This window comes from Candoia aspera, chromosome 1, assembly GCF_035149785.1.
Source record: "Candoia aspera isolate rCanAsp1 chromosome 1, rCanAsp1.hap2, whole genome shotgun sequence".
In the NCBI taxonomy this organism is placed as follows: domain Eukaryota; kingdom Metazoa; phylum Chordata; class Lepidosauria; order Squamata; family Boidae; genus Candoia; species Candoia aspera.
The window spans coordinates 57,555,699-57,571,118 of record NC_086153.1 but is presented as its reverse complement, the minus strand read 5'-3'; the positions used below and the strand labels follow the sequence as shown (position 1 = coordinate 57,571,118).

The 15,420-nt window shown below is 42.0% G+C and overlaps 1 protein-coding gene across 1 annotated transcript in view; it reads left to right on the top strand.

The window, feature by feature from the left end:
• Positions 1-15,420, top strand: part of BABAM2 (BRISC and BRCA1 A complex member 2) — a 200,740-nt gene that overhangs the window by 51,848 nt on the left and 133,472 nt on the right. Inside the window, exon 7 of the mRNA XM_063304618.1 lies at positions 14,671-14,780. Within this exon, the coding sequence (XP_063160688.1) occupies positions 14,671-14,780 (110 nt within the window). The remainder of the gene's footprint in view (positions 1-14,670; positions 14,781-15,420) is intronic.

The following is a 15,420-nucleotide window of genomic DNA, read 5'->3' as shown; positions in this document are numbered from 1 at the left end:
CCCAGAAGCCAACTCATAGCCTGTCAAACTTTCAAAGTAGAAGTGCTACATGGCATGCCCATAACTACTTGAGCCACCATATTATGGATCACTTAAAGCTACAAAATGCTCTTCAGGAGTAGCCCCTTATAACTGCCCTTGCAATGCATTGCAATATAATACTTTGCGATAATCCAGTTGAGAGTTGATGGCATCATTGACTATGAGTAAAGCCTACTGTTCCAGGAAAAGTCATAACTGTCATGTTCACCGTTTCAATGTGCATTGTATGTCGTAACGTTTCGCATGTCAAGTTGCTGACGCGTGTTCTGTTTGGAAGGGGCTGTGCGGACTCCTTCTGCTGGGGTTGTTATCTGTGTTCAGGGGAATGGAATGTGTTTGGGTTATCCAGTGTGTTCAAGGTTTTCTTCCCAGGAGGTCAGCAGAACTCGTTACCAGCACCTGGGGTGGGGAATTTGAAGCAGTTGGGCGAGGGGAGGGATTACGTTTGTACCGAGGGTTTTTAGTTTGTATTTGGCGCGCTTTTGCTCATTCTCAGCTTTCTTTGTATTTGCATGCTATTCTTTAATAAACCAGATATTCTCAAGCTCCTGCTTGTGCATCTGAGTATGTTAGGATAGGCAATCATTACATAAAGCTGAGAATCCGAAAAGTTTTACCGTTAGCCCCTTTCCAGATTTGATCTTGTGAGGGAGTAGAGCTAGCGATGACCGAACCCAAACCCAAGACCGGTGGAAGCGAGGAAGTGGGCGACGGGGTGCCCGATTCCACGGTTAGGCGAACAGAGAGGAACCCTACTCCAGAACCCTCATGGGTACAGGAGGGTTCAAGTTCCAGCCTGGAGGCAGAGGAGGTTGGAGAACGAAGAGCACCCGAAACCACCGGAGAGTCGCCAGGTGAGCTGATCACCTGGGATGAGGCGCAGGGACCCCTACCAGGGACGTCCAGGACGTCCTGGAAGCAGCGGTACCCATTATCCCCAATCATTGTAAGGACGGAGGGGAAGCCGCAGGACGGACGAGGGAAGGAGGACTCCCAAACCCCTGAAAGGATAAGGGTACTGGAGGCAAAAGTGGAGTCGATGGAGTATATGTTTAAGACATGGTCAATGGCAGGGGGGCCCCAAGTGAGGAGCGAAGGGGAATCAAGCGCCAGGTACTTGTCCCCTTCCCCCCCCCCTCGGCGGCACCACCACTGGAGAGAGGCAGGAGACGGCACAGGGGGGAGCCAAGACCTCACAGAGTTTGTCTCGCAGAATCCCCTCCCCGAGAACGGAGATCCCCAGAAATCAGGGGCAAGACCGGCCGACCAGATGTTGTACAGGGCCTGCCTGGAGCGGGAGTGAAGGACTTTGCAGTCAAATTTGATGGGGATCCAACTAAGTTGTCTTTCTTCCTCACAAATGCAAAGAATTATATGGATGAATTCGGACCGTATTTCCGTTCTGAAAGGGCCAAGATAAATGCCATTGCTAACAAGTTGAAGGGGAGGGCAGCTGACTGGTATGTTCAGTTAAGCGAGGCAGAAGCTCCGGAGCTTGATGAGTTTGAAGAATTCCTGTGGGCATTGAAGTTGCACTTTGTAGACCCATTAGCCAAGGAAAGAGCAAAAAGGGCTCTAAAGGCTCTCAGCCAGGGGCAACGGTCAGTAGCAGATTACACCCTGGAGTTTAAGGCTCTGGCTGGGAAGGTTGATGACTGGTCCCAGGCTACCTTAATAGAGCGATTCAAAGAGGGTCTGAATATGGAGGTCCTGAGGTGGGCGTTGGGCAGAGACGACCTGGACACCCTGTATGGATGGATACAGCTGGCCGGGAAGGCTGAACATGCCCATGAGACCTTCTTGCAAACCCAGAGGGCGGCAAGGCAAGCAGCGATCGTCAAAGGACCCCGAACCGCTGCAGTGGCTGTGAAGCCCGGGCATCGAGCCTGGGAGGAGGAGAGGGAGCGGCGTTACGCCAAAGGGCAATGCCTCCGGTGTGGGAAGGAGGCCCACAGGGCGGCTGCTTGCCCAAAAGCCAAGGCAGTGGATCGGTCTGGAAAAGCGGCGGGCAAATCGCCATCAGTGACCAGGAGAATGACGGCCAAGGGGGAGAACGAAGTTGATGAGGTACCCTACTTCGGCGGACAGGAGGAAAGCGATCCTAAAGAGCCGGCGGGAAACGCCAGCCACCTGCTCTGAAAAGCGCCTGTGGGCAGGTGGAGGAGGACGGGCGCGAAGATGTTTTGGTGAGTGCTAACTCTCCCACTCTGAATGTGAAGGTAAAGTTGGGCTCCCGCACGAAGACTGTTGAGGTTTGGGCGTTAATTGACTTGGGGTGTTCACGGTGCTTAATGCACCCAGACAAGCGAAGGGATGTTCAGCCTGATTTTAAAGTTGACGATCAGGTGTATCTGTCCACCAAGTTCATAAAATCCCCACAGCCATCACGAAAATTAGTCCTGAAATTTGTTGGCCCTTTCCCCATTATTGGCGTTGTAAATCTGGTCACTTTTAAGTTGGATTTACCTCACAATCTGAAACGGTTGCATCCTGTTTTTCATTGCAGCTTACTCAAGCCTGTAAGCCACTCTTCCCATTGGCATGCTCAACCTCCCCCCCCCCCCCCCGCTCCGATCATGATTGACAGGCAGCAGCATTTTGAAGTGAAGGACGTCCTGGATTCCCACAGGCTTCGTGGCACACTTCAGTACCTTATCCGCTGGAAGCACTTCTCACACCCTGAGTGGGTGTCTGCTCGCAACATTAATGCTCCTGTTTTAGTTAGGCGTTTTCATTTAGCTTATCCTTTGAAACCCGCTCCTTGATATTTTGACTTTGTTTTGGGGGGGCGATATGTCATGTTCACCGTTTCAATGTGCATTGTACATCGTAACGTTTCGCATGTCAAGTTGCTGACGAGTGCTCTGTTTGGGAGGGGCTGTGCGGACTCCTTCTGCTGGGGTTGTTATCTGTGTTCAGGGGAATGGAATGTGTTTGGGTTATCCAGTGTGTTCAAGGTTTCCTTCCCAGGAGATCAGCAGAACTCGTTACCAGCACCTGGGGTGGGGAATTTGAAGCAATTGGGCGAGGGGAGGGATTACGTTTGTACCAAGGGTTTTTAGTTTGTATTTGGCGCGCTTTTGCTCATTCTCAGCTTTCTTTGTATTTGCATGCTATTCTTTAATAAACCAGATATTCTCAAGCTCCTGCTTGTGCGTCTGAGTATGTTAGGATAGGCAATCTTTACAATAACTGGCACACAAGGAGCCCTCTTGGTCCCAATTGCCACTTGCTCATCAAGTAGGAGTTGTGACTACAAGAGGACTCCCAAATTTGAGCCAGTTCTTGGGGTGGTGATAGAGGGTCAACATTGTGCAGAACTAAAGATGGTCTCTCTCCAGAATCAAATGGCTTACAAAATTGCTTACATTTAATAATGTACAGTCAGAACCAGAAATATTGGAACAAGGATAACTGTTTTTGTGATGACTGCAACACTCAGGCACTCATTGATTACGACTCTTAAGCTTTTGCCTATAAATCTATTTTAATGGTGCGAAGCATTTCAGTACAGAAGAAAAGTTGCGAATGAAATTTCCCGTGCAAGTAAAATCTCAGTAACTGCAAATTCCCCCCACTGCCTCCTTAGGTATGTGCCCACTCCTTCTTGTGCCAGCAGGTGGTTGTAACGGCTCTTTGTAGATTACCTTGGTGTGAAGAGCTAGCTCAAACAAAACGATTCACACTCCAACCATGCTCCCCCTCCCTGCTGGTTCTCGCAGGTTGACACATGTTGCAGCAAGATGGATGTGAGTATGATAAGATGTTCTGGGAACATTTGATTGGAGAGCATAACAATTTTGGCATTTGGCCTCTGTACACCACCAAATTGAAGTTGAAAGGAAACACACCCAGATGGGAGTGAAGTCTGGACTTTCAGCTGTAATTCAAGAATGAATGGCTGACAAGCAGCTGCATGGCCAGGTGTGGCCTGTTTCCTGGGTACCCCATGACCAATCAAGCAGATAAAAGGCCTGGAGGTGGTTCTGAGTGTTACATTCACATTTGGTAGCTGTTCACTGGAACTCTCAACATGAGGTCCAAAGAGGTGTCCATGGGAGTGAAGGAGGCCATCATTAGGCTGAGAAAACAAAATAAACCCATCAGAGAGATAGCAGAAACATTGGGAGTGGCCAATACAACCGTTTGGAACATCCTGGAAAAGAAGGAATTAACTGGCAAGCTCAGCAACAGCAAAAGGCCTGGAAGACCACGGAAGATAACTAAAGTGGATGACCGCAGAATTCTGCTCATGGAATCTTTTCACAACATCTAGCCAGGTCAAGTGCATTATTGAGGAGGTAGGCATGTCACTGTCAACATCTACAGTCAAGACACGGCTTTATGAATGTAAATACAGAGGCTTCACAACAAGGTGCAAACCACTGGTAACGCTCAAGAACAGAAAGGCCAGATTAGATTTTGCCAGCAATCACCTAAAAGAGCCTGCCCAGTTCTGGAATAGAATGATGGGAAGAGAAAAGTATGGAGAAGGAAAGGAACAGCTCATGATCCAAACCATACCACATCATCTGTCAAACATGGTGGAGGCAGTGTTATGGCATGGGCATGTATGGCTGCCAATGGAACTGGGTCACTGGTGTTTGTTAATGACCTGACTGCTGATAAAAGCAGAAGGATGAATTCTGAAGTGTATAGGGCTATACTTTCTGCTCAGATTCAGACGAATGCTACCAATCTGATAGGACACCGCTTCATATTGCAGATGGATGTCAGAGTCAAGCATGCCTCTGATTCAGAAAGTGAAACTCAGAGTCAGAGGAGGAATTGGAAACTTACCAGGCTGAAATCGGGAAAACAAAACTCCAAGATGAGTCAGCAGCACGGGAAGAATCCAAGGAGCTGATTGGCCAAGACTCGGGGGAGGATTCGAATCCTCCAATCAATGCGCATCAATGACAGGCTGAAAAGCGCGTGAAGGAAAAGGCAGCCCAATTGGCTGCAGGAGGGTCCAAGCGTGCCAAGGATCAGGATAAAAGGCAGCTACGCAAAGAGTGAGCTGCCGGAGACAACCAATCCTCCAAGCCTCCAGCATTTTCAGAAGAGTCCTTACCTGCGTCGGAGACAGCATCTGTGGCCGAAGAGGAATCAGCGCCTTCACTCTGCTCTGAAGAAGACTTGAATCCCGCTGCTGCCATTGAGGATCCTTTGATTGCTGAGCCCAGCAGTCTCGGTTTTGCTTGCAGCCTTGAAACACCGCGATCTCCCAAGCAGCTTCTTTGTGCCTTGAAACTCCAGTGCTGCCACATGCCTTCGGTCCCAGCCAACCGTGCTTTGTGTGCTCAGTCATGTCCAGGCGTTTATCACCTATTTTGTTCAGGATCTGGTATCCAGCCTAGTCCGGGTCTTCCAGCCAAGTCCAGTCTTGTTCCTAGTTTACAGTCACATTCCAAGTCTTCAGACCAGAGAATTCAGCCTAATTCAGGGCTCTCAATCACATCTAGCCTTGCTTCGAGTTCCCGTCTTGCTTCAAGTCTTCAACCCAGTTCAGGGTCTCTAGTCAAGTCCTGCCTTGTTCCCAGTTCCTAGTCCTGCTTCACGGTTCTAGTTGCTGCTTCCAGTCCAGCGCAAGTCTTCAGCTACCCAGTGCTCCAGTGCCAGAGCAGTTCCAGTATTGCTCCAGTTTGAGAACTGTTGTCTTCAGGACCTTGCATTCCAGTCTCATTCAGCTTCCAGTTCCATTCAGAAGTCCTGTCCGCTGCTTTGTTGTGTTCCAGTTGAGTTCGTTGAACCAAATTTTCATATATCAAGGACTTATTTATTGTAAATAGTTATTTAATAAAGAGTATTGTTGATATTACTCCGCCTGGTTGCATAGTCTGAATAGGACAGATAATGACCTAAAACATACAGCAAAAGCTACCCAAGAGTTTCTCAAGGCAAAAAAGTGGGATGTTCTTCAATGGCCAAGTCAGTCACCTGATCTCAACCCAATAGAGCATGCTTTTCACTTACTCAAGACAAGACTGAAGGCAGAAAGACCCACAAACAAGCAGCAGCTGAAGGCAGCTGCAGTAAAGGCCTGGCAAAGCATCTCGAGGAAGGAAACTCAGCATTTGGTCATGTCCACGGGTTTCAGACTTCAGGCAGTCATTGACTGCAAAGGATTTTCATCCAGGTATTAAAGGCGATCCTTATGTTTGTAATGATGTTGGTTTGTTCCATTACTTATGAGCCACCAATGATGGGGGTGTGTCTATGCCACTGGCTGTACTTTCTGAATGGTTAGTGCCCCACTTTTGTCAGACGCCTTGAATGACAGCTGAAATTCCTGACTTCGCTTCCATCTGGGTGTGTTTCCTTTCAACTTCAATGTGGTGGCATACAGAAGCCAAATGGGAAAACATTTATCCTTGTTCCAATATTTCTGGTCCTGACTGTAAATACCTTTTAGCTACAACAGTATAGTTCTGGGGGCTGATGAGATTCCCTTCTCCAGTCTGACATTGGATTTGCCTCCTGTCTCTGCATCATAACCCCATGTAGGATATAATGTTGGCTGGGCAGGGGGAATTTTAACCTATTGCCAGGTAAAGAGAGACAAGCTGGCTTTGAGCTAGTTGCAGGTCTCTAGCAATATGAGTCCATAATAGGATAAATATGTGGTTTGTGCAGAACATTGAACTGGGAATATAAAACAGTCATGTAGGTTTTACAGTTGTGAGCAAATTACAAGTACTTAGGTGGGACAAATATTCTTTCTTTATACTCAGCTTTTAGGCTTCTGCATTTTTTTAAAGGAGAAAAAAGTCTAACTGTCCAGCTTGGTTCTGTTCCAAACATAAGAGGAAATGAATTATAGTAGTAACGGTGTAGAGCAGATGTTTTGGTTGGACTAGCCATTAACACTCTGACTCATAATAAATTCTCAGTTCCAGTAAGTTCCCAGTCAGTTCTTAGTTACAGTAGGTAGTAGGATGCAAGAGAACAATGTGTTTATGCTTTCTGCTTTAAATGTGTTTGGGAATCAATACTTGCCAGGAATTCTTCTTTACAAAAGACACTCCATTGTTCATTTGTTTAGCTAGTGAAAAATGTTTAAATATGTAAAAGGTGTTCTGAGCCTTCATCAATAGAAAGAATAAAAGCTGGCATTCAATTTAAATAATGCTAATGAAGAAAATTGAAATTAGAGAATATTAGTGCACAAGTTAAAGAGTAGTTCTTTTTTAAAAATTAGATGATTTATTGTAAAAAATGTACAGCCCACTTTTCTTGTATGAGAGCTTTGGAGACAGTTTACAAACCTAATTTTAAAACCATAAAATTACATTATCATGAATTATATATACTGTGTCCCATGTTCCCCCCAAAAAATAGGACTGAAGAAGGCTAACAAAATGGTTCAGCTATATTTAAAATATTAATACTCATCAAATAACAGATCAGTGAGAAATAAATAGTAGCATCCACCAGATTAAAAACTGGATCAGTGAAGCAAAATAGTAGCAAAAGCTGCTTTCAGTAAACATTCTGTATGCTAGCAGAAAAAGAATAAAGAAATACCCTAGCTTCTCTTAACAAGAAGTTTTTGAACTTGAGGGTAGCTACCCTGGAGACTTTTGTTTTGTTTTGTTTTTTGGTTACTGCTTACTAGCAGACCTGCCCTCAAATCTTAAAACCAGGAAAGATTCATATGAGATAATGCCCAAATTACATACTCTTTTACTGCAATTTGCACCCAGAAAATGTATACCCATTTATATTTTAACATGATTTAGCAACAGTGTTTTGGATCAGCTAAAGTTTCAAAATATTTTTAAAAGGCACTCCCAGGTAGAGTGCATTGCACTGATGCCTCATTTATGTATCCAAGATTTGTGTCAACTTGGCCTGGTCTGAGACATGGACATGGAATTCACCTCTGAGTCCGGATACAAGAGTAATCCTAACCATCAGCAGTAGTCTTTACAAAGAATGCAACCCCTTTAAGAAGGCTGAATCTCTATCCCCTAATCTGCCATTCAACAAATTTTCAACTTTTTCATTTCTATATGGAATAAGTTTTCATATGTGTGCCTTCATCCAGTCAAATACCAGTTTAGAATATGAACCACTATCTTGAATTTAAATGGAAAGAGCAGAGAAAAGAGAGATAATGGCATGCATTACTGGCATATTGATGATACTGATACCCAAACTTCAGACAACACCTCCCAGTGTTTTCATGTTTAGGCTGAAGTTAAAGTCACCACAACCCACTCCTTTATATGTTTTATCTAAATTGTTGCACCATAGTTGCACAGTCACACCATTAATTTTGAAATACCTGTAGATTTTTGTGATTTAGTGATTTTATAGTCTGTGTTAGCCATTTGTACTATTGTTGTTTGGTCATTTTTAGCATTATATATAGTTTTTTTTTTATAATAGTATACTAATTACATAGATTTATATAGCACTGCATTTATAGTTGATTTTGTAAACCTAATTAGATATATCATCTTAATGGTATTAGTATTATGTTTTTATATTTGTCTTAGCACCTTCAATTTTAGTTTTTTCTATAGGGTGTAGATTAGATTTTTGGCACAATGGGATGGCTTTAATTTTAGTTTTGAATGAAAATGTTGGTCAATGACCAATATATATGATGATGAGTCCCTACAACCACCTATGAACTAAATGAAAAATAAAAATCTGAGCACTTACAACAGCCTAATTTATTAAGTCCCATTTGACTTAGTGTGATTTTACATTACAGCAATTTCTGTTTCAAATCTTGGTCATTAGTACAATACTTAAAAAAAAAACACCTTGGGAAAGACATTGTTCAAAATGTTGTTTAGTTGATCTGTCTTGTAACTGATAAAAGACAAATAATAGAATAAGAGTATGATTCAGTAAATTCACTCAGATCCTCTCTGAAATAGACACCAAGTGGGCAGGTTCTGTTGAGTTCACCAAGGTATGGTCTTGTCTCGTTACCTTGGAAGTGTTTGCTCCCCTGATGCCTGAGGAAGCAGATAGGATTCTTAGGTCTGTTGGTCTAGCTACCTGGCTATCAGTGTCTCTCCTAGTTCTCTCCAAGTTTCTAGGCCTTGCAGAAGGTAATGTGTGGTTTGATCCATGCAGCAGTAATTCATTCTTGAGAGAGGCAGTGTTCCCACCTGCCTTGAAGGAGGTGGTAGCACACCCCCTCTTTAAGAAACCATCCAGGACCTAACGGTCCTGGAAATTTTTGTCCATTCCTCAACTTTCCCTTTTTAGGTAAGGTTGTTACAGTTGGGTTTCTGGCTGGGCAGAGTAAGGAGACAGCACTGATTGCACTTGATGACTTCAGGTGTTGCTGGGACAGGGGTTATGCAACTGTCCTGGTTTTCAGTACCATCGATCATGGCATCCTTCTCGACCAACACAGGATCTGGGAGTGGGAAGCATGTATTTCAGTGGTTCTCTTTCTCCCTGGCCAGTCAATGTTGATAGATAGGGAGAGGTCCATCCTGAGGTCCTTGGTTGGTGGAAACTTCAAGGCTTGATGTCCTATTTAACATCTACATGAAACTGCTGGGTGAGGTCATCTGTCAACATGGGGTCAGGCCCTGTCAGTATGTTGATCGTACTCAGCTGAACCTATTGACCCCTGGTTGTTCAAGTGGTATATCAAGGTCGTATCTCAGTGCTTGGAGGCTGTTCAAGTCTAGATGGGAAAGAACAGGACCTGACAAGACTGAATGGCTATGGGTATATGGATCTTCTGTCCTTGTGTGTTTCCTATTCAGAGCTGGTGCTCAGTTTGGGGATCCTCCTGAACTCGCAGCTCCTGATCAAGGAACATGTGGCAGCAGTAGCCAGGAAGGTCTTTGCCCAGATTTATATGGTGCACCAATTGCACCCTTTTTTGGACCAGGAGTCCTTCTCATGGACACTTATGCCTTGGTCACCTCATATGTGGACTGTTGCACATATTGAAGGCCATGTGGAAGCCACAGCTGGTCTAGAATGCAGCAGTGCAAGCATTTATGCGCACACTTCAGTATACCCATGTAACACCTCTGCTATGTGAGCTGCACTGGTTACCAGTGAGCTTCCAGGTGCAATTTGAGGTGCTGGTTATCACCTATAAAGCCTTTCATGTTATAGGGCCTAGCTATGTAAGGGACTGCCTCTCTCCATCATTTCTGCCCTCCAATATAAGATCCTATCCCATTAAGCAGTGTCATCTGATGTGACCTAGCAAGTGTGCCTTCTCTATTCCAGCACTTGCCCTTTGGAATAGTATCCTCCTGGAGGTTCAGACTACCCCAACCCTGCAAGCCTTCAGATGATCTTTAAAAGCTTGGCTTTTTCCCAAGCTCAGGTATAGGTTGGTGGTATGCTCATTTAATGTATATTGTTTGTCTTGGTTGTGGTATGTGTTTCCCCCTGTTATGTGAGGTTTCTTTTTTGGTTGCTTTTTAAAACAGTTAAATTGGCTGTTAATTGTATGCCACCCAGAATTGGTTTTGAGTTAGAGCAGCCTTATAAATCAGAATAATTAAATAAATCTGGTGCTTCAGTGACCATGTGGAAAGTGTGTTTCTACTCTTTACTCTGGAATTTTATTTTAAGTAAATGTACTTAGGGAAGGGTATATCTGCAACTTACAGAATTTTTGCAATGGGGGACAGCCATGAGTTATTACAAATTGGAAATTTTAATTAAAAACTTTGCATTTGAAAAACAAATCAGGAATACAGTTTTAGGGCATGTTATAGAAATACTATCTGTGTAATAAATTCTGTGTGGGATGAGTTTTTGAAGCAGAGCTTGGAATTTTGCTCTATTGCCACATAAAGAGAACAAGGAAAATGAGAAACCACTTTAGTTAATTTCAAGCATTTCTGTTAATCCTTTCTTTTAACGTTTCCTTTCATCTAAGCCAGGATTTCTCAACCAGGGTTCTGTGGAACCCTAGGGTTCCACAAGAGGTCACTAGGGGTTCCCTGGGAGATCACAATTTATTTTAAAAAAAATTCAAATTCAGGCAACTTCACATTAAAGAAGTTTCATTCTTTATTTTTAGTTTAAGAACACTGCTAATGCATATATACAGGCCTACACATGAAACAAATATAATAATTTTGTAACTTCTGGCCTATATTTGAGCCTGAATGTACAGGGGTTCCCCGAGGCCTGAAAACTCTTTCAGGGTTTCCTCCAGGGTCAAAAGGTTGAGAAAGGCTGATCTAAGCACTGCCCTCAGCTTATATACAAATTTTCATTTGTCAGTTACTATAATCTCTTACCTCAACTGCTGATTAACTACAAGCCTTCCTATCTTACCCCAAACCTGCCCAATCATATTTCACCTTCCTGTAAATAATCTGTTATTTTCTTAGAAACCGCTACTGATAGACCTATAGCTTAGTGGTAGAATATCTGCTTTTCTTGCAGAATGTTCCAGTTCCAGTCCTTTGCATCTTCAGCTAGCATGGGAAAGCTTCAATCTGAAACTATGGAGAGTTATTACTAGTAAGTGTACACAAGATTAAACTAGATAGGCCAATGGTGTAAGGTAGCTTCCTGTGTTTCCACCATGAATTATCTAAGCATGCAGACTGTCTGATACTGTTATACATGTCCTGGAATTATCTGTTACTTAAAGACATTTCTAGTTAGTAGATCTCTCCCATCTCCTTTAACATTCTAAAGTATTTAACAATTTATTTACATAGATAAGAAAACATTCTATAGTTGAATTTTGTCCCAGTTCTCTTCCCAAGAACTTTACTAGTAGAGAAAAAAGAAGCAAAAGCAAGCACATTTAATGTGGATAAAACAGAAGGAGTCCTTATCATTACATGCCAATTCTTCCCTAGATGCTGTATTTTAAGTAAAAGACAAGGATAGGTTGGAAGTCTCTCTTCGTGCATCAATGATTAACATAGCAATTGTTGTAGCTGCAATGCTCAACTTCTGATGGCAAGAAAAAATGTCAGGAAGATTGCCCCTTTCTTAGAATGCCCTGCCTTTCTCTAAGTGGCCTGTGTCCCTTCTGAGGAACCACATTTTGAAAACCACTGACTTAATTAGGTTAGCTACAGATTTCATTTTTCATGGAAAATTACTGTGTATAGCAGTATAAACATTTAATTTTGTTTTGAAACATAGGAGCTTTTAATCATAATCCACAAGTTAATTATAATTCTAAAGGAACTTCTGATGATACACAAGTCAAAAGTGTACAAGCAGAAGTTCATTTTCTCTGAAGCAGAAGGAACGTGGAGAAATACAAATTCATGATAAGGCAAGAGCTACTGGTCTATTGAAAGGTGCCTGAGTAGGAACCAATATTTTGACAAGATCCTAAGCAACATAAAATGGTTTAAAAGAGAAAAATGATCAGAATATAAAATGCTGGTATAATAGAAAAGATGTATAACATACCGGCGGGGGGTGGGGAGGAGAAGAGGCCAGTGGATCAGTGGATTTCATATATACCTTGAATTTATAGTCACTTTGTTCATGCACAATATTAAGCCGTAATATGATTTGTTTAAGTTAATAAGACTTTTGTCATTGTTCCTTAACTTTTTCAGTTCATGGTGCCCTTATTGTCACAAAGATATGGCATCACCAATGGCTGTCACAAAACTTAGCTTCGCAAATAGACATCGCAAAAATTTAAAATATCCCATGGAGCTCCTGCAATTTTGCAGCAGTACCTCAGGGCACCACAGCACACAGTTAGGGTAGTGTGGTCATAGTCTATGTATAGTATAACAGACATTATCTGGATATTTTTTTAAAAAAAGGGTTGCTGCCATTTTTAATACTGTTACATTTCTGTATTCAGGTTTTGCAAAACTAGTGAATGCAGCAAAAGAATAAGTCACTGTAAAAATATTTCAGAGTGCTTTTTTAAAAAAATATACCCATTAATTCTTTACGCAGGTAAGATTTAAATGGCTGCTGACATAATAAAAATCAGTATGGAAACACAAAACACAACACTATTGAACAAACCTGAAATACAAAATGAGTAGTCATAGCTGTGTTGATCTGTGGGGCAGGGCGGAAATCCAAAATATATAATGGCATGTGTTAACTGTAACAGGAGATAAATAATAGTGTTTTCAGAGTTGGAAGGAACATTTTCTTTGCCCTAAATGCTAAGTATAATCCGGTATGTACAATACTAGTACAAACTGTGAGTTTAGTCTATAGCTTCGTATCTTATACAGTGATGATTGATTGATCAATTATGTGCCATCAAGTCGATGTCAACTCTTAGCAAACACATAGATTTTCTCCACAACGATCAGTCCTTAACCTGGTATTTCAAGTTACACACAATCTATCAATATTGTTAAATTATGCTAATACACTACACCATATAATATATGATTATATCAGTATAATATTATATAATACGGTATATTAGTATAATATAATAATATTGGTTGTTTGCGTGCTATCAGAATGGTGTTGATTCTTAGTGACTACATATATAGATTTTCTCCATGACAATATGACCCTAACCTGGTCCTTCAGGCCTTCCAGTGGTGCAACCACTGCCACCATAACTGAGCCCCTCTACCTTGTTGCTGGTTGTCTTCTTCTTCTCTTGCCTTCCACCTTTCCCAGTACTGTATCAGTACCTTCTCCAGAGAGCTAGGTCTTCACATTACATGTCTGAAGTAGGATAATTTGAGCTTGGTCATTTGTGTCTTGAGTGAGAACTCTGGGTTGATTTGTTTGATGATCCATGTTTGTTTGGGGATAGCAGAGAATGAAGCTGAGATGTTACGGCAACGTACTCTGCGAGGTTGGATTATGACTAGCAAAATGTACTACAAACCAACTCTCATCCATAGAAGCTTATTGGCTGCCCTGGAATACTCAGTCTGAGACCAGTCTACCTCACGGGAATATTGGTATAGGGAAAAATTTGAGAAGGAAGTACTATTTACTCAGCCTTGAACTGCAGGAAGAAATACAGTATATAAATCTATTAAATAATCATACCTGGGCTATAGGACTTTTCCAAAGGAATAGTTTATTCTCTAGGATGTTAACTACATTGGAAAAATGTATGGTTCCATAATTGTGCATAACTGCTCTGTTACTCCCTTTATCATTTTTTAAAGTAAGCAATGGTGCTCAGAACAACTGGAAAATTATGTCAGATTTTCAAGGGTCGTTTAGACCAGTATTGGGCAACAATTACGTTCTCCATTTTAAAATTATCAGGCCATTATATTGGCACAAACTGTAGTGGCAAAATATTATAGAAATGCAGCTCATGCAGCCCTGTAAAAATCATTCCTTGTCCAGTTAGCAAGGTGTTTTTTTTAACAGCTGATTTGACTTTTGAGAACAGCATTTTCTACATAAGAATATCATGACATGCCTGCTAGCAGTAATTTGACATCTGCCAAGTTCATGGCAATGACATGTAATTTATGTCAGCTATATACACCTAAAATATATAGAGTGATTCTTGGTAACAGTATATTTCTATTATGACTCCTGGTGTCAAGCAGGTTATTTCTAGACAGTTTTAAATGGACCAGAGTTGCAGATTGCCAACCTCTTCAACCAGGCCTTAGAATCTTTCACATGGTCAAGTATATGGCCGCTATCAAATTCCATCTCATTTTCTCTTTCTGTATATGTTTTTAGGATGCAAATGAAGACCCTGGGGAAGATGTTGCTCTTCTTTCAGTCAGTTTTGAGGATACAGAAGCTACTCAGGTTTTTCCCAAATTGTATCTCTCTCCTCGAATTGAACAGTGAGTCTTATATCTCCTATGTAGTAATCTTGGTTTCACAATATTTTGTTGTTATTTCTCATTGTTTAGGTAAAAAGTTTTGCACAGTATAAAACCTCTCTGACTTTTAATTGAGAAAAGTCAATATGATGATTTCTGTAAGTGGCTATGCTGGTCCAGCCATGCGGTTTCCTTTGCCAGATCATTTCTTTCAGAGCTGAACCCTGGCTGTAAGCAGCCTACATTTTCCTTAAATGATATTCATTGAATGTTCCACCTATTTCCTCTTGGCACTTAGTTCCATTGACTCAAGGGGATTTAGCTCTATGTTGGGCTTCCAGTGTTCATAGATTTTTCTCAGATTCCTTCATAATGGAAAAATATGTATGATACTGACATATTCTATCCTTTTGTTTAGACGGTCATTGGTCATAATCTAACCAGCCATCCTAATAACTAAGTAATAAATAAATGAAGTAGCAGTGGGCTACTACATTGTAAAGCAGACATGCCACTCCTCAATAGCCAGGAATTATAGGTGTGACATAGATGGCACATCTCACTCCTCCGTCCAGGCAATGTCTGTATAAGGCTTTGATATTGCTTTCTATATGCTGTGTTCTGTTCTCTGTGGTGTTCTATTGTTGAAACATGGGTCTCC